The sequence below is a fragment of the Chelonia mydas genome, chromosome 19, assembly GCF_015237465.2.
Source record: "Chelonia mydas isolate rCheMyd1 chromosome 19, rCheMyd1.pri.v2, whole genome shotgun sequence".
In the NCBI taxonomy this organism is placed as follows: domain Eukaryota; kingdom Metazoa; phylum Chordata; order Testudines; family Cheloniidae; genus Chelonia; species Chelonia mydas.
The window spans coordinates 19,511,730-19,531,526 of NC_051259.2; the positions used below are offsets into that span (position 1 = coordinate 19,511,730).

The following is a 19,797-nucleotide window of genomic DNA, read 5'->3' on the forward strand; positions in this document are numbered from 1 at the left end:
GACTTATTAGGTATCCCCTCAGTCTCCGTTCCTAAAGACTAAACAACCACAGTGTTTTTTACCTTTCCTCATAGGTCATAGAAATCATAGAAGATTAGGGTTGGAAGAGACCTCAGGAGGTCATTTAGTCCAACCCCCTGCTCAAAGCAGGACCAACTGTTCCTTGACTTTAGCAAAGCTTTTGACACGGTCTCCCACAGTATTCTTGCCAGCAAGTTAAAGAAGTATGGACTGGATGAATGGACTATAAGGTGGATAGAAAGCTGGCTAGATTGTCAGGCTCAACGGGTAGTGATCAATGGCTCCATGTCTAGTTGGCAGCCAGTATCAAGTGGAGTGCCCCAAGGGTCGGTCCTGGGGCCGGTTTTGTTCAATATCTTCATAAACGATCTGGAGGATGGTGTGGATTGCACCCTCAGCAAGTTTGCAGATGACCCTAAACTGGGAGGAGTGGTAGATACGCTGGAGGGTAGGGATAGGATACAGAGGGACCTAGACAAATTGGAGGATTGGGCCAAAAGAAATCTGATGAGGTTCAACAAGGACAAGTGCAGAGTCCTGCACTTAGGACGGAAGAATCCCATGCACCGCTACAGACTAGGGACCGAATGGCTCGGCAGCAGTTCTGCAGAAAAGGACCTACGGGTTACAGTGGACGAGAAGCTGGATATGAGTCAACAGTGTGCCCTTGTTGCCAAGAAGGCCAATGGCATTTTGGGATGTATAAGTAGGGGCATTGCGAGCAGATCGAGGGAAGTGATCGTTCCCCTCTATTCGACATTGATGAGGCCTCGTCTGGAGTACTGTGTCCAGTTTTGGGCCCCACACTACAAGAAGGAGGTGGAAAAATTGGAAAGAGTCCAGCGGAGGGCAACAAAAATGATTAGGGGACTGGAACACATGACTTATGAGGAGAGGCTGAGGGAACTGGGATTGTTTAGTCTGCGGAAGAGAAGAATGAGGGAGGATTTGATAGCTGCTTTCAACTACCTGAAAGGGGGTTCCAAAGAGGATGGCTCTAGACTGTTCTCAGTGGTAGCAGATGACAGAACAAGGAGTAATGGTCTCAAGTTGCAGTGGGGGAGATTTAGGTTAGATATTAGGAAAAACTTTTTCACTAGGAGGGTGGTGAAACACTGGAATGCGTTACCTAGGGAGGTGGTGGAATCTCCTTCCCTAGAAGTTTTTAAGGTCAGGCTTGACAAAGCCCTGGCTGGGATGATTTAGTCGGGGATCCGTCCTGCATTGAGCGGCGGGTTGGATTAGATGACCTCCTGAGGTCCCTTCCAACCCTGATATTCTATGATTCTAACTAAATCATCCCAGCCAGGGCTTTGTCAAGCTGGGCCTTAAAAACCTCTAAGGATGGAGATTCCACCACCTCCCTAGGTAACCCACTCCAGTGGGGGCAGGTTTTCTAAACTATCATTTTTTTTTGCTCTCCTCTGGGTTCTTTCCCATTTTTCCACATTTTTCCTCAAGTATGGTGTCCAGAACTCAACACAGTACTCCAGAAGAGGCCAGCTAGAGCAGAACTCCCATGTCTTACACATGCCTGTTAATACACCCCAGAATGACACCAGCCTTTCGAATTATATCACATTGTTGACTCGTATTCAATTTGTGATCCATTCTAACCCCCAGATTCTTTTCAGCACTACCACCAGTTATTCCCAAAAGTGGGACTTACCGGAACTGCAGTTCTGGACTTTGTGGATGCAAAGATGCTACTACAGAGCTGTATCAGCTATGGCACCAAGCTGCAAGCTGAGGCAAGATGAAATAGTTACTGACCTTTCATACTGTTGTTCTTCCAGAGATTTTTCCCCCAGTGGTATCTGTTGGTCCAGCTCTAGCAGCCCTTGAGTTGTGCAGTTACGCACTGGTATAAAGAGCGCCACCAGCCCCACGCCCTCTTGCCAAATTCCTTCTTGCCGGTAATGCCGACAGAAGGGTAGGAGGGTCAGTTCTGGAATGGACATGAGCAGCAGATCTCGAAGAACAACCGTTATGAAAGGTTAGTAACTGTTTTTTATTTTGAGTGCTTGCTCGTGTCCATTCCATGCTAGGTGATTCACAAGCAGTACCCCTAGAGGTGGGCTCAGAGATCATGGACATGCTGACTGCAATTCTGCTCTCCTGAAACTGACATCTTCACGGGCCTGTTGGATGATGGCGTAGCGGGAAGCAAAGGTATGAACCAACTGCCAGGTAGCAGCTCTGCAGATGTCCTGGATTGGTACTTGTGTGATGAATGCTGCCTAGAAAGCCTGGGCTGTTGTGGAATGAGTGAGCACGATGGCCAGAGGCAGAACCTTTGCCGGTTTGTAGCAAGTTTGGATACAGGCAGTTATCCAGGATGAGATTCTTTGGGATGACACAGGTACCCTTCTCATCCTTTCCACTACTTCTACAAAGAGTTGTGTGGACTTGCTGAAGGGCTTAGTTCTCTCAATATAGATTGTGAGGGCCCACCTAGCATCCAACGTTCCCCAGCAGTCTTGTGAAGTTTTAGAAAGAAGACAGGTAGAAAAATGTCCTGGAACTGCAACACCACTTTTGGTAGGAAGGCTGGATGGGGACACAGCTGGACCTTGTCCTTGAAGAGCACCGTATAAGGGAGTTCTGATATAAGGGCCTTAATCTCAGAGACCTTCTAGCTGAGATGATCCCTACCTGGAAGGTGACCTTCCAAGAGAGAAGCAGTATGGGACATGATACTAATGACTTGCTGGGAGGCCCTGTGAGCCTTGAAAAGATCAGGTTTAAGTCTCATGGGGGGGGGGGGGGGGGTATGAGGGGGATCAGTTCTGAGTCTAAGGGTAGTCTTTCCAGCCCATTGAGAAACTTGACCGTCATCTTGTGGGAGAACACTGATCTGCCATTCACAGGAGGGTGGAAGTCTGAGATGGCTTCCAAGTGAACTTTAATAGATGACAGTGCCAGATCCTGATGCTTTAGGTGGAGCAGGTAGTCCAAGATAGAATGCAGAGAAGATCGAGATGGAGAAAGATTCTGTTCAGAGGCCCAACAAGTGAAACGTTTTCACTTGGCCAGGTAGGTAACCCTGGAGGAAGGCTTTCTACTACCTAGCAAGACCTGTCAAACCTGATCTGAGCAGGCCTGCTCCTCAGGATTCAGCCACACAACCCCCATGCAGTTAGGTGCAGGGAGGCGAGGTGAGGTTTGGGTGAAGCAACTAGCCATGGTCTTGTGAAATCAAGTCTGGAAGGAGCGGAAGCACGAATGTCACTGCCACTGAGAGGTTCAGAAGAGTACCGAACCAATGCTAGGATAGCCATGCCGGTGCTTTCAGGATAACCTTCACCTTGTCCTGTTTGATGTTTAGGAGGACCCTATGAACCAAGGTGATCAGTGGGAAGGCATACAGTAAGTAGGTGGTCTGCCCATGAGAGCAGGAAGGCATCGGAAAGGGAGCCCAGGCTGTGCCCATGCAGCGAACAGAACTGATGGAATTTCCTGTTCTGTCTGGTGGCAAACAGGTACACCTGGGGAGGCCCCCACCTCTGGAAGATGATACTGACAAGGTGGGCTCTACATCCCAGGCTGACACATCCAAGACTAGGGTTATCGACAGCTGAGGGGCAGCAAAGGGTACCACTTCCATTACGGATCCTGGGTCTCTCCACCATGTCAGCGAAGACTGGAGGCAGAATTGTGAGTAGAGTCCAGGTGGTGTCTGCTCAGGGAAACCAGCCATATCTGGAGGGGTATGAGGTACAACCTTGCATACTGCACCATGCAGGTACATGCCATCATGTGTCTAAACAGTTTGAAGCATAACCGAGCAGTCGTTATTGGGGGGATCGTGATTTTGGATATCAGGTCTGATATAGCTCGAAATTGGGCTTCTGGAAGGGAGGCTTTGGCCTGGCTTAAGTCAAGCACTGCCCCAAAGAACTCTATTCTCTGAACTGGGACTAGAAATGACTTCTGTTGACTCTGAACCGGAACCAGGGTTGTCCGTTTCTTAACGGACCCAGCAGATCGAAGGTGGCCAGTACTGTACTGATGCTGTGCTGCACCTGAGCCTGTGACTGACCTTTGATAAGCCAGTAGTCAAAGTATGAGTAGACTTACATGCCTTGATGCCTGAGGATGGCTGCTACCACCACCAAATACTTCGTGAAGACTCGTGGGGTTGCCAATAGGCTGAAGGGAAGAGCAGTGAATTGGTAGTGATACTGATCCACTACAAACTTTAGAAATCTTCTGCGACCATGGAAGATAGAGATGTAGAAATAAGCATTTTTTAAGTCAAGGGCGACATACCAGTCTACTGGATCCAGGGAGGGAATGATGAAGGCCAAGGAGACCAGGCAGAACCTCAAATTTCTTGAAATATTTGTTGAAACAACACAGGTCCAGGATAGGCCGTAGATTTCCCCCCTCCCTCACTCCCCAACCTTCTGGATTAGGAAATATCGGGAGTAAAAACCCCTTCCCTTTCAAGTCTTGAGAAACCTCCTCTATGACCCCCACAAGTAGGAGGGCTTGCACCTCCTGGACGGGAAGCAGCTTGTGAGAATCGTCCCTGAAGAGGGATGGGGGTGGAGGGTGGGAGGGAGGGGTGGATGAAAACTGGACAACGTAACTTACAGTTACTGTACTCAGTATCCAGTGGTCCAATGTTATATCTGACCACACTGGGTTGAAGGGCGACAGGCAGTCCAAAAATAAAAGGGGAGATGGATCTGGAGTGAAGACTGGCATATTGCCCTCGGACGTACCTTGAAAAGGCCTGCCTGGCCCTGATGGGATATCTATGAGAGCCCGTTTAGGAGGCCTAGGTAGGAGGGAGGTGTTGGCGACACTTATAACCCTTCCCTTTTCTTTTGTAGGGCTCCTACTTGGGAGACACTGCAAACCTGAGAGGCTACCGGGGCCTAAAGTGCTTCCTGGAAGCTGCAGGTGTATAAAGGCCCAAGGAGCGAAGGGTGGCTGTGAAACTTTGAATCTGTCTGTTCAGAGAACAGGGAGGTGCTCTCAAAGGGGAGGTCCTGGATGGACTGCTGCACTTCAAGATGGAGGCCACATAATTGCTGATGACTGCCGATGCAACAGTACTGGCTGCTGAGTCAGCCACATACAGAGCCGCCTGGAGGGAAGTCCTGGACACAGTCCAGCCCTCCTCTGGGATGGCTGTGAAGAACTCCTGCCTTGACTCCTATGGCAGTCTCTCCTTAAATCTGGACAATGAGTCCCACAGATTAAAATTGTACCTCTGCAGTAGAGCCTGCTGGTTGGAGATATGTAACTGGAGGTCACCTGTCGTATGAGGAGAGATTAATAAAACTGGGACTTTTCAGCTTGGAAAAAAGGCGACTGCGGGGGGATATGATAGAGGTCTATAAAATCCTAAGTGGTATAGAGAAAGTAAATAAGGAAGTATTATGAGAAGGAGTAAACACCACAAGAACAAGGGGCCACCAAATGAAATTAATAGGTAGCAGGTTTAAAACAAACACAAAAAAGTATTTTTTCATGCAACGCACTGTCGACCTCTGGAACTCCTTGCCAGAAGGTGTTGTGAAGGCCAATACTATAACAGGGTTCAAAAGGGAGCTAGATAGATTCATGGAAGATAGGTCCATGAATCGCTATAAGCCAGGATGGGCAGGAATGGTGTCCCTAGCCTCTGTTTGCCAGAAGCTGGGATTGGGTGACAGGGCAAGAATCACTTGATGATAACCTATCTGTTCATTCCCTTTGGGGCACCTGCCATTGGCCACTGTCAGAGGACAGGATGCTGGGCTTTACGGACCTTTGGTCTGACCCAGTATGGCCGTTCTTGTGTTCTTATCCAAACAGGTCCAGTCTCTTGGACTCTATTTTTGTGGGTAGCACTCGACTGCCCGTCTGTCCCACTGATTTGCCGCCAACATTACCAGAGACCCCAGTGAGGGGAAAGGGGGGCGAGTAAAGGTACTTGAACCCACTGGTTGGGACACAGTATTTCTTTTCTGCCCTTTTTTTTTGGGGGGGGGGAGGGGGGGGCAGAGAAGGAGTCTGCCACAGTGTTCTGATGGGGCCCAATGACCGCTTTGTTAACAGGCAAGGCCACTCTGGAGGGAGCAGCTGCAGCCAGGATGTTGATTAGGCTGTGTGCTGACTCCTTAAGCTCCTCAACTTCCAGGCCCAAATTCGCAGTGACCCTTTTCAGGAACTCCTGGTGGGCCCTGAAGTTGTCCTGCAGGAGTGGGTTACTAGGGCCTACAATAGTCTCGTCTGGGAATGACAAGGAGGCGGCCTGTGCCGGAGGCGGCGCTTCCTCCTACTCCTCCACCTTCCACCACATCCATTGGGGCCATTTACCGGGATCGGTACTGAAATCAGGGTCCAGTGCCAGACAGGAAGAGAGAGTAGTTTATCTCTTTCTGACACCACTGAGTATGAGCATTGGGAAGGGGGGCCCAGTACTGGGGAAACGCTGAAGGATTCCAATACTGCTACTGTATTAGCCAGTGACCAGGCACCAGCAGGAGGGCAGGTACCAAAGTCTGGCGTGTAGGCTGTGTACCAGTAGGTTTTGGGTGGAGCCAAGGATTCCCCTTCAGACTCAGAAGACTATTCTTCCCCTGGAGACCATAGCAGTGCAGTATCCGCTTCTGTCTCTGGCCGTGCCGGGGAACTGAGGACAGGCCAGTGATCGGTCCATCGGGACCATGGAGAGCTTGCCTCTGGATGGTGCCACATGGAGCTTGTTGACCCTTGCTCCTTTCTGTCCCCGGTTGGTTTGGCTGACCAGGGTCCTTGAGGGGCCAGCGGGATTGGGAGTGACAGCAGGTCCTTTGCCGCTTGGAAAGCCTCTGGGATCGAAGGAACCAGCAGACGCCTGATCCCACCACTGCTCCCGGGAGTCGGTGGCTGGTCCCATACTGGACTCAGCACTCTAGGTAGAGTTGGCAGTGCCATCAGAGGCTCGGGGGAGGACAAGTGGCCTGATGCAGGTCTCACTACACTAGTCGCTCCTTGCTTGTCTCTCCTCTGACCTGGAGAACACCCTCTCTTGGTTCGTTGTTTCTTATGCCTCTTCCTCGGCACCAGGGATGGAGAGCTGTGCTGGGGAGCACTCCACATGGATGTTGAGGTTCTTGGCACTGATTCAGAGCAGCTCGGCTCTGAGGCTGGTCTGAGGGCCACCTTCATAAGAATGGCCTTCAGCTAAATGTCAGTATCCTCTCTCATGCAGGCTTTGAAGTCTCTGCAGGTCTGGCACTTCTCTTTAACGTGAAACAGTTTAGGCACCTAGGATGCAGGTCACCAACTGGCATCAGCTTGCCACACGAATTAGGGCATGCCCAGCCCCTGGGATGAAAAGTCCCTCAACAACAGGGACAACAGGGAAGGAGGAGGATCCTGGGAACTACAGGCCAGTCAGCCTCACCTCAGTCCCTGGAAAAATCATAGAGCATGTCCTCAAGGAATCAATTCTGAAGCACTTAGACGAGAGGAAAGTGATCAGGAACAGTCAGCATGGATTCACCAAGGGAAAATCAAGCCTGACTAATCTAATTGCCTTCTATGATGAGATAACTGGTTCTGTGGATGAAAGGAAAGCAACGGACGTGTTATTCCTTGACTTTAGCAAAGCTTTAGACACGGTCTCCCATAGTATTCTTGTCAGCAAATTAAAGAAGTATGGGCTGGATGGATGCACTACAAGGTGGGTAGAAAGTTGGCTAGATTGTCGGGCTCAATGGGTAGTGATCAATGGCTCCATGTCTAGTTGGCAGCTGGTATCTAGCGGAGAGCCCCAAGGTTCGGTTTTGTTCAATATCTTCATTAATGATCTGGACGATGGTGTGGATTGCACTCTCAGCAAGTTTGCGGATGACACTAAACTGGGAGGAGTGGTAGATATGCTGGAGGGTAGGGATAGGATACAGAGGGACCTAGACAAATTGGAGGATTGGGCCAAAAGAAATCTGATGAGGTTCAACAAGGACAAGTGCAGAGTCCTGCACTAAGGACGGAAGAATCCAATGCACCGCTACAGACTAGGGACCGAATGGCTAGGCAGCAGTTCTGCAGAGAAGGACCTAGGGGTGACAGTGGACGAGAAGCTGGATATGAGTCAACAGTGTGCCCTTGTTGCCAAGAAGGCCAATGGCATTTTGGGCTGTATAAGTAGGGGCATTGCCAGCAGATCGAGGGACGTGATCGTTCCCCTCTATTCGACATTGGTGAGGCCTCATCTAGAGTAGTGTGTCCAGTTTTGGGCCCCACACTACAAGAAGGATGTGGAAAAATTGGAAAACGTCCAGCAGAGGGCAACAAAAATGATTAGGGGTCTGGAACACTTGACTTATGAGGAGAGGCTGAGGGAACTGGGATTGTTTAGTCTGCAGAAGAGAAGGATGGGGGGGGATTTGATAGCTGCTTTTAACTACCTGAAAGGTGGATCCAAAGAGGATGGATCTAGACTATTCTCAGTGATAGCAGATGACAGGACAAGGAGTAATGGTCTCAAATTGCAGTGGGGGAGATTTAGGTTGGATATTAGGAAAAAACTTTTTCACTAGAAGGGTGGTGAAACACTGGAATGCGTTACCTAGGGAGGTGGTGGAATCCCCTTCCTTAGAAGTTTACGGTCAGGCTTGACAAAGCCCTGGCTGGGATGATTTAGTTGGGGATTGGTCCTGCTCTAGGCTGGGGGTTGGACTAGATGACCTCCAGAGGTCCCCTCCAACCCTGATATTCTATGATTCTATGCAACTACTAGCACTACCATATACACTAACTTTAAGAACTATATATGCTAACTACAATAACTACAACATATGTACAGAGAAATTCCAAACCATTGGGAAAGAAGCCTTGTGGCAACAAGAGGGGTTGTTCCAGCAACCGTCCTGGGTGCTAAGAAGGAACTGAGAGGGCATGATGCCAGCAGCTCTCTTTGCATGAGACTCCAGAGAGCACTAGAGCCAGCCCAATGGATACCACTGAGGGAAAAATCTCCAGTAATTGTGTACATGGCGTGCACACACCTAGCATGGAATGGACATAAGCAAGCATTCAAAGAAGTTGATAGCAGGCAGACAGATTGCTAGAGCTATAAGCGTCCTTCTTGTGGCAGCCCACAATTCCAAGCATGAGGGAAGACTGAACACACCAACATTCCTTATGTGGGCTCATGACCATCATGTTACTTCTGAGGTGTTACTTCTGAGGATTGGGGAAGGTCGGACACACTGGCATGCCTCTGACCAGTGGGATTCACAATCTGTGAATGGCAGACCCCAGCTGAAAGCCCCTGATTCAGCGCACTGCTCAGCTGAAGAGCTGTGAGCTCTGCCTTCCACACACTAACTGATTTAATGCAGTGCGACGGCCTCACGTTTTTCCATTAGCGTCCCTGCAAGACAAAGGGTACGTCTACACTACCCGCCAGATTGCTCTGCCATCGACTCCTGTACTCCACCGTGGCGAGAGGCGGAAGCAGAGTCAGCGGGGGAGCGGCAGCAGTCGACCCTGTGCCGTGAGGACATGAGGTAAGTTGACCTAAGATACGTTGACTTCAGCTACACTATTCTCGTGGCTGAAATTGCGTACCATAGAATCGTAGAATATCAGGGTTGGAAGGGACCTCAGGAGGTCATCTAGTCCAACCCCCTGCTCAAAGCAGGACAGATCCCCCTCGCAGTGTAGAGTGTAGAGACTAAAAAGAGGAGATGAAGCAAAGCCTCCAAGTTTCTGCTTAGAGAAAACAAACCTGGGGAGGGGCTGTTCTGACTGAGGCTAATATTATCAGGATGAGGTTTCAGAACTCCTTGCTTTTTTGCTTCTAGTAGGTGGTGCCATACCACCATCTGTTCATTAATCCACTAGTGTAGGAAGGGAAAAAAGAGAAATGACAGTTTAAAAAATTATTTTTCAATTTTTTTTCAGTTTAGAGTTTTTTAAATTGTCCTAATTTTGAAAACCAAATCAGGTCTGAAGTTGGTCCAAAAAAATAAATAAATAAATAAAAGTTGTGTGTCAAACAATTTTACAATCGGCTACAAAAATCCTAACTCACGTACCATGAACATGAGTGTTATATCAAGAACTGTAAAATACAAGTATACACACGAACACAAAATGCAACTTGAAGTTCACAAAAAGCACTGAAGAAACGCAAGTTAAGATGGAACTTACTCTCTTAACTCTGCTCCCTTGTGTGTATGTTTTACAACAGTCTAATTATATGATCTTATACTATTTCAAGCTGATGCTCTTTTCCCAACCTTGTTTTATAATTGGTCAGCTTTACATTCTCACATAACAGTTCATGATCATAACTTTAATGACAGATGTGTCATATAAGCTGTTTTCCACACCTTGCTTTGGAAATAGCTACACCTCTGAAGGGTGTTTGCAACCTATGATTATTTTTCTAACTTCTAATTAAATTACTCTGAAAACTAAACTCCCACCCCATAAAACTGACATTAAAATGTAGGTATGTTTCTAGCTTAACTGTTAATTTTATTATAAAGGAGTGTTTTAAGTACAGAATACAATGGAAACAGTAAAATATACTAAAGAAGATACAGGTTTCAGAGTAGCAGCCGTGTTAGTCTGTATCCACAAAAAGATTAGGAGGGCTTGTGGCACCTTAGAGACTAACCAATTTATTTGAGCATAAGCTTTCGTGAGCTACAGCTTATGCTCAAATAAATTGGTTAGTCTCTAAGATGCCACAAGTCCTCCTATTCTTTTAAAAAAGACACTTAATATTGTAGTTACAGAACTTTAATTGATACTGTATATGAAAACTGATAATGCCGTATCACATTTTATTATAATGCATTTATATCAAAGATGTGCAAACTACGGCCCACGGAACCATCCTGCCCAGCCCCTGAGCTCCTGGCCGGGGAAACTAGCCCCCAGCCCCTCCCCTGCTGTCCCTCCTCCCCCGCAGCCTCAGTTCACTGGGCCACCAGCACTCTGACCTGCCGCTCCGGCCAGGAAGCACGGCGGCATGGCTGGCTCCGGCACGGTAAGGGGGCGGGGGGACCCAAGGGGCAGTCAGGGGACAAGGAGCAGGGGGGACTGGATGTGTTGGGGGTTCTGAGGGGGGGAGTCAGGGGGCGGGAAGTGGGAGGAGGCAGATAGGGGGCGGGGGCCAGGATGTTTGGGGAGGCACAGCGTTCCCTACCCAGACCTCCATATAGTTTTGCAACCCCTATGTGGCCCTCGGGCCAAAAAGTTTGCCCACCCCTGATTTATATGTTGCTTACATTTTACTGTAATATTTTGTTGTGCATATCATTCACTACTTTCCCACCATAGCAGATAGCTAAGTTCCCTGTAAGCTGCGTGGCCACACAGCAACCTATTTAGCGCCATGCAGGCACTCAGGAAATCCGCCCGGGGACCTGCCCAGCCAGAGACCAGCCGGGGGAGGGGAGCCCCTCCCCTAGCCCCAACCTAGCCCAGTCCCCAACTCTGCTGCAGCCCGGACCCAGGCATGGGCCGGCCCGGCCCAGTCTCAGGTGCAGCTGGGACGGTGCAGACCCAGGCTAGGCCGGGGGCCCCTCCCCCAGCCCAAACCCAGCCCCAGATGAACTTGCTGGGGCCAGGGAAGGGGCGCCTATCCTGAAGCTCAAGTGCTGGAGAGGGAAGAGGCCCCTTTCCCCCAGCCCAGGAGCTGCTGCAGGGAGAGAGAGAACTGGGGGGAGTCCTCTCTCTCCCTGCCATAGCACAGGAGCACCCTCCTGCACTCCAACTCCCCCATCCCCGGCCCCACCCCAGAGCCTGCACCCCCAGCCGGAGCCTTCACACCTCTGGACCCCAACCCTTTGCCCCAGTCCTGAGTCTCCTCCCACACTCCAAACCCCTTGGCCCCACCCCCACCCCATGAATTTTGTTATGTGCACCAATATGAACGTCATGTGTGACACATCACCTCCATATTGGTGCACATAAAATTCATTCCACACATGGGTGGGAAAAATTATAAGGAACACTGGCAGACAGTACTACAAAATGCTACCATGAAAATTTACAGTGTTTTCTACACACACTTAAGAAATAGATCATGTAATTAAAGACTTAAATAATGCATCCACACAAAGGGACAGAACTACAGTTGCAGATTCAAACTTTCGCATTACATTTTCTAGGGTTTTTTGGTGTGTTTTTTTTTAAAAAGGAAAAATAATCAATACAAACGCACACATACTGCCCGGGAAAAGAAAAGAGGGACAATGCAAAATCATAACATAAGATCTCCAAGTCTAGCAGGCTTACGTGCTGAGGATGAATTACTACCAGATGAACATGGCACCTGTCTGCATGCTGCCCTAGCAAGGAAACTACCCAAGGCAGTTTACAAACAAATAGGCCCTTGTTATGAAAGTGTTGGTAGAGCCCTTTAAATCTGTAGATATCCACGGATATTTGCAAACCATTTTTGTAGATCACAGATGGAGGTGGATCCAAATTTTATACCTAAAGCCCTGCAAATCCTCTGATATCCACTTTATATCTGCAGGTATCTTCAGCCACTGATGCGGATATCCACGGATCATTTCTGCGGGTTGTGGATCGGAAGCAGAAACAAATTTTGTATCTGCACAGGGCTCTGTGTCAGCACAGTGACTTTCTTGTTAACATAGAGAAGTAACGTTCTGCTGTGTTCGCACTGACTAAATAAAAAGTATTTTGACAGTGAGATAGCAATCTTGGTGCAGAAACTCACTTTTTTGGCAGTGACAACATAACCCAAAGCGAGAAACCTTATTAAAGACTGCACTCACAGTATGAGGCTTATAAGGCATGCCACAGCATTTACCCTGGAGTTGTATAGCTATATTTGAAGGATTAAATATAAAGTATTTTACATTCAGATTCATTGACAAGTATTGTATAAATTATACAGCAGCTATGGTACTTACAGTGCCCTCTAGCTCAGAATATAGTCCCGACCAAAAACTGAAAGTACTTTTGTCCAGTTGATACAAACGAGACTTTTCAAAGGTTTCCGAATCCATGATCTGTCCTAATTCCCATGGGACATGTGTTGTTGTTCTATATACCTTCCTCTGAAAGAGAGAAAAACATATTAATATTAACATGTTGGGGAAGAGTCAAAATGGCTTTTGTAAAGGGATATCATGTCTCATCAATCTATTAGAATTCTCTGGGGGGGGGGGGGTCAACAAACGTGGACTAGGGTGACTTGAACTTTCAGAAAGCCTTTGATAAGGTCCCTCACCAACGGCTTTGAAGCAAGTAAGCAGTCAAGGGATAAGAGGGAAGGTCCTCTCATGGATCAGTAACTTGTTAAAATATAGGAGACGAACGGTAGGAATAAATGATCAAACTTCACAATGGAGAGGGGTAAATAGAGGGATCCCTCAAGGATCTGTACTGGGACCAGTGTATTCGTAAATGATCTGGAAAAGGGGGTAAACAGTGAGGGGGCAAAGTCTGAAGACAATTCAAAATTACTCAAGATAGTTAAGTCGAAAGCAGACTGCAAGGGGTTACAAAGGCATCTCACAAAACTGGCACTATAGATACAAAATGATGGGGTCTAAATTAGCTTTTACCACTCAAGAGAGATCTGGGAATCATTGTGGATACTTTCCTGAAAACACCTGCTCAATGTGCAGCCGCAGCCAAAAAAGCAAGCAGAATGTTAGAAACAGGAAAGGGACAGATAATAAGATATAGAGTGGCATTATGATATTTTCTAAAACCATGGTATACTTTGAATACTGCATGCAGTTCTGGTCACCCCTCTCAAAAAAGATGCATTAGAATTAGAAAAACTAGAGAAGGGAGAAGAGAAATTAAAAAGATTGGGATTGTTCAGCTTGGAAAAGAGATGACATGGGGGGATAAAATCATGAATGGTGTACAGAAAGTGAATAAGGATGTGTTATTTAACATAACACATAAACCAAAGGGGGGCGGGGGGTCACGGCAGGTTTAAAACAAACATAAGTACTTCTTCACACAACACAGTCAACCTGTGGAACTTGTTGCCAGGAAACACTGTGAAGGCCAAAAGTACAACTGGGGTAAAAAAAGCATTAGATAAGTTCATGGAGAATAGATCTATCAATGGCTATTAGCCAAAATGGTCAGGGATGTAACCCCCATACTCTGAGCATCCCTACCTCTGACTGCCAGAATCTGGGACTGGACAACGGAGGATGGGTCACTTGACAAATTGCCCTTTTCTGCTCACTCCCTCTGAAGCATCTGGCTCTGCCCACTGTCAGAAGACAGCATACTGGGTTAGACAGACCATTGGTCTGAGCCAGTATGGCCATTCTTATGGTCTAATAAAATTCTATATTTGATTTGTTATTTTAATTTCAGTAAAGATGAAACAATATCCAGTACTAGGTTTGTGGGATTATTTATGTATCAAAGCTACATGGCAACAGAATCTATAGAAAAGGAGTACTTGTGGCACCTTAGAGACTAACCAGTTTATCTGAGCATGAGCTTTCGTGAGCTACACCTCAGTTCATCGGATGCATAGCATATCGTGGAAACTGCAGAAGACATTATATACACACAGAGACCATGAAACAAAACTTCCTCCCACCTGGATTTGTGCTGGAAATGGCTCTACTTGAGGATCACTTTAGATAAGCTGTTGCCAGCAGGGGAGTGAGGTGGGAGGAAGTTTTGTTTCATGGTCTCTGTGTGTATATAATGTCTTCTGCAGTTTCCACGATATGCTATGCATCCGATGAACTGAGGTGTAGCTCACGAAAGCTCATGCTCAAATAAACTGGTTAGTCTCTAAGGTGCCACAAGTACTCCTTTTCTTTTTACGAATACAGACTAACACGGCTGTTACTCTAGAATCTATAGAATAACTGTTGTTGTCAAAACCCTATGAAAATACAAATGTAAAGCCGGAATGATTTATTATTTCAGAGACCAGAAGCTAACATTGGCGTTGCTTGTCTATTTGTTTCTCTTATTTTAAAAGATTTTCAAAAATAGTTTATGAAGATCCCAGGAACGCTCTGTCTCACACAGCATGACTTGGGGAGCCAGGGTGATGACTGAGCAGAATCTAGGCAGAGGACCAAATTCTGCCCACCAATCCCACTGACTCCACTAGTAGTACCATGCATTCAGGCAAGGCCTAAATAACGCCATAAGCCAGGGCTTTAATATCACATTCGGGAGGGGTAATTGTTAGAGCTCCGGGTCCCCTCCCTTCCCACCTTCCACCACATGCCAGGAGCTTTACGGGCTTCTCCTGATTTCCCACGCCAGGAGCTCCGTGTACTCCCCGTTCTCCCCTCCCGAATCGCCGCCGCCTCCTCGCTCCCTGCGCTCCCCACTCGGCAGGGCACGGGGCGGGCGGCCGCAGAGGGACTTCACCGCCCGCTCTGCCCCGCGCCGGCCGCCCCGCGCGCCGCCCCGGGCCCCCCCGCACCTGCCGCCGCGCCAGGAAGGCCTCCCACAGGTACACGGCCCAGGAGAAGAGCAGCACGGAGCAGAAGATCCGCGTCTCCATGGTCAGCTCAGCCCAGAGCTCTCCCGGCAACGCCATGACGGAGCACCCCACCCGCAACCACGGCCACCTCGTGTCCTTGCCGACTTCCGGCCCGGCGTCACTGCAAACCCCGCCCCCCGGCTTCCGGGCCGGAGATACTGCAAACCCCGCCCCCCGGCTTCCGGCCCGGCGTCACCGCACACCCCGCCCCCCCCAGGCTTCCGGCCCGCAGTCACCGCACACCTCGCCCCCCCCAGGCTTCCGGTCCGGAGTCACCGCACACCTCGCCCCCCCCAGGCTTCCGGCCCGGAGTCACCGCACACCCCGCCCCCCCCTCGCCAGTTTCTGGCGCCAGTGTCACCGTGAAACCCGCCCCCGCTGACTTTCGGCCCCGGTGTCACCACAACACTGGTTAAAAAAAAAGGGACTAAAACATTTGTATCACCATCTCTTGGATGCTGCAGAGAATACAGTCAGAACCGGGGAGCTATTCGCTACCTTTTAGCCATCTGGAAAAATATCAAACCATTGCTTGTGAACAAGGTGATACGCAGACTGGTAGAGGGGTAAATAATGATAAAAACAGGTTAATGCCACAGAGCGGTCTAGGTCGCTGGGTAAGCTGAGTGCATTCAGGCAACATGCTGGGTTTCTTTAATTGGCCAAATGCAAGGTCATACCTCTAGCCACGCAGGTTATCGCTTTCAAAAGTGGCCCAAGTGACATAAGACCCACTGACTTGATGTGTTTTTGAAGAATTTACCCAAAGGGTGTAGTGTTGAAAAGGGACCCTGGAGGCTCCGGTCCGTTAAAAGTATGAGTGGTGGCACAGCAGGGGCCCAGGGATAAGGCAGGCTTCCTGCCTGCCCTGGCTCCGCGCAGCTCCCAAAAGTGGCCACCAGGTCCCTGTGGCCCCTGGGTGTCCAGGGAGCCTCCACGTGCTGCCTGCGCCCCCAATGCCAACTAAGTACCTCCCATTGGCTGGGAACCATGATCAATGGGAGCCGCAGGGGCAGCACATGGAGCCCCACTGGCCTCCCATGTGCCTAGGCACCTGTGCTGGGGCAGAGCCACACTCCCTGAGAAGAAGGGCTGCACCAGGCCAAAGAGGCTGCATGGACCCAGAGCCAATCAGTGAAGGCCTGGGGAGAGCCAATCAGGGTGGGGGAAGGGGGAGCCAATCAGGACTGGGCTAGGTCCTATATAAAGGCTGCCCAGCTAGGGAGAATGAAGTCACTCCCTGGCCAGCAAGGGAGAAGGACTAGTTCCTGATGAAAAGAGTAGCAAACAGAACAGTGCTGGGCAGGTATGGGGGAGCAGATAGGAGCTCTAGCCCATTACCTGCCAGGCTGCAGCTCTGCTGCAAAGGGTCAGGAAGGTGTATAGGGCCAAAGGGGAAGTGGCCTAGGGAAACTGAGCAGGCAAGAGGGGAAGGAAGAAGGGCAGAGGGAGGCTGCTGTTAGTGGGTCCCTGGGTCAGGGGCCAGAGTAGTGGGTGGGCTTGGGTCCTGCCCCCCTTTGCACTACACCTGCTATCAAGGAGAAGACCTGAGACAGATAGCGACTGGCCCCTGAGATAAGGGGCTAGACTACAGGGTTGCGGTTGGCCACCGAGGCAGGTGCAGACAGAAGGATGGCTGTTAATAACATCCTCCCCGGAAGGGGGTGAGACTGAGGCAGTGTCCTGAAGCAGATAAGGACTGTCCTGAAGAGTATGCTGCTGAGCAGGATCCCAGGACTTCCTGGGAGCTTTGGTAAGCACTGCTGGGACCCTGAAGCTTGAACCCCCTCCCCAACTCCCTACAGCTGAGCCTCCTCCTGCACCCCAAACCCCTCATCCAGCTCCACCCCAGAGCCCACACCCCCCAGCCAGAGCCATCACCCTCCTACATCCCAACCTCCTGCCCCAGCCCAGAGCCCACACCCCCTCCCACATGCCAAACCCCTTGTCCCCAGCCCTGGAGTCCCCGCCTGCACCCGGAGTCCCTCCTGCAGCCTGCATAAGCTGCATGTCTAGGGGCCTCTGCTGTTATAGCTATAGAGGCATAGCTGTATTGACAAAGCCTTTTACTGTAGGCTAGCCCTAAGAAGGAGACAGATGGATACAGGCAGATGGCGAAGTACAAAGAAATAATGAGGCAATATTGTCTAAATAGACAAGGAAGATACAGGGTAGGGGAAGGCATATAACATGCAAGCCAGGTGAACAATCTGATAGCAGTGAATGTGATGTCAGTGCCATGATTTTGGAGGGCATGGATTTAGTTAGGTGGGAATCCTTTAAATTGAAAGAAAAGGGGAGGAGAGGCTAGGAGGTGTTGGTGTGTAGTGAAGCTGAGCTGAAGAGACTTGGAGGGAGGGGAAGCTGTTTGAGCAAACACCTAAACACAGGGCAGAGAGAATATTTTATAATTTTGACTAATGTCCAAAGGTGAAAGGTCCCTGCTTTAGCTATTTTGGTTTCTACTGGCTGAAATCTGCCTGCTTTCTGCAATTCTTCCTCAAGGCCATCTGGCAGGACAGAGAAGAGAGACACTTTCCAATCTATTAAACAGCATCTACTAATCTTTTAAAATGAGCAGGCCCTGATAACTTGCATGCAAGAATCATAAAAGAGCTGTCTCAGATCTCTGGTTTACTGGTGTTATTTTTTTAGTAAATCTTGGACTACCAGGGAAATTCAAAAAGACTAGAAGAGTGGTAATGCTGTGCCGATATTAAAAAAGGGCACACAGGATGACCAGGGTAATTATAGACTGGTGACCCTGACATCAATCCCAGGCAAAGTAATAGAAAAGCTGATAAGGGATTCAACTGAAATATAATTAAAGGATGAGACTAATTGATGCCAGTCCACAGCTATGCTGGCTTGTAGCAGCTTATTCTTGTAACAAGTGGTATCAAAGCATTAGAAAAAATAAGCAAGAAGGTATGAGAGCAAGGGGAGGTACTGACTAAAGGCATCATTTATACCAATCTTGAAGAAAAATGATCCTACCAAACCAAATATGATATGAGAGATTTTGAGCTGCTCTACTCTGTTTCCTAAGCGCAGCACTAAAAGTATTGTCACCATTAACTGAAAATAGGGTGGTAACAACAGACCATAATATTAAGATGCATGAATTAACAGGATGAGGTTGTTTACAGTTGTGGTAATTTGCTGTGTGGAATGTTGATGCACAGCCAAGAAAAATGAGTTAGCAATTTGACCTTAGTATATAGTTGATCTGTTGGCAGGAAGACAAATGTGGACTGAGATCAGATAAAGGTCACTCCAGCATTGCAGGGAAGTGTCAGTCAGGTATGCTCAGTGCAAAACTAGGTAAGTCACTAGACCATAATAAGAAAAGGAGTACTTGTGGCACCTTAGACTAACAAATGTATTTGAGCATAAGCTTTCGTGAGCTACAGTGAGCTTATGCTCAAATTTGTTAGTCTCTAAGGTGCCACAAGTATTCCTTTTCTTTTTGTGAATACAGACTAACACGGCTGCTACTCTGAAACTAGACCATAATAGTAAACAGATCAGAATACTCAGGCTAGTGGTGCAACTGCTGTGATTGACAGCCAGCATTTAGCAGTTATGATTCTTCTATAAGAACAGACTAATCAAAGAGGCTCTAAATGTGATTGGAGGATAGAGTATGCTAATATCAAGATTGGGAAACAAGCCAATCTGAAATGGTCTAGTGGCTAATAAAAACAGAATAAAAAATAGGCAGTCAAAAGGCAAGTCAGTCAAGGTAGGGAGCGAGGAAAAGACTAAGCATGCTAGCTATAGTGCAAAACAGATACTCATTAATCCAATTTCTATGTCTGTATCTTTGTGAATAAAGATGTTATGAATGTTAAACTCTTAAAACAATAAGAATGCTGTCAGACTGATCACCAAATGCAGTTGCTTAGTATTGCTCCAACTAGATGTTTATCGTTTGGGTAACTTTAACTCTTACCCAAAGATTGTGTTAAGGGGTTTGTTTTTTGATTAGTTTAGATTAATTGTTGTGACAAGACCCCTGGGGTGCAGCCCGGGACCGCTGTGCCCCCTTAACTCTCCAGCATGGGCTGTCTCTCTCAATGCTGTGTGAGTGACAAGCAGCAAACCCCTCCAGGCACTGTTATCACTCAGCACAACAGCATGTGGCGCCCCACAACCAGCTAGATTGAACAAATGCCCTCAGAGCCACTCATGAATCACACAGAGAAAGGCACCAACCAAATCCTCCCAGCCTTGTATCTCAGGAATATAACATCTTGCACTACTCAAGACCCTTTCTTAAGCAATGCAAATTTATTAATTGGTACATC

The 19,797-nt window shown here is 48.4% G+C and overlaps 1 protein-coding gene across 5 annotated transcripts in view; it reads right to left on the reverse strand.

The window, feature by feature from the left end:
* Positions 1-15,716, reverse strand: part of ZMPSTE24 (zinc metallopeptidase STE24) — a 110,205-nt gene extending 94,489 nt beyond the window's left edge. For 3 of the 5 annotated variants that reach the window (XM_037881572.2, XM_037881568.2, XM_037881567.2), the window contains exons 1-2: positions 15,428-15,613; positions 12,912-13,058 (exon numbers count right to left, since the gene is read on the reverse strand). In XM_037881572.2, coding sequence (XP_037737500.1) covers positions 12,912-13,058; positions 15,428-15,544 — 264 coding nt within the window. In that variant the 5' untranslated portion in view covers positions 15,545-15,613. Of the gene's footprint in view, positions 1-12,911; positions 13,059-15,427 lie in introns of all 5 variants that reach the window. The other 2 variants (XM_037881566.2, XM_037881569.2) reach the window with 2 other exon arrangements.
* Between the last annotated feature and the right edge of the window lie 4,081 nt (positions 15,717-19,797).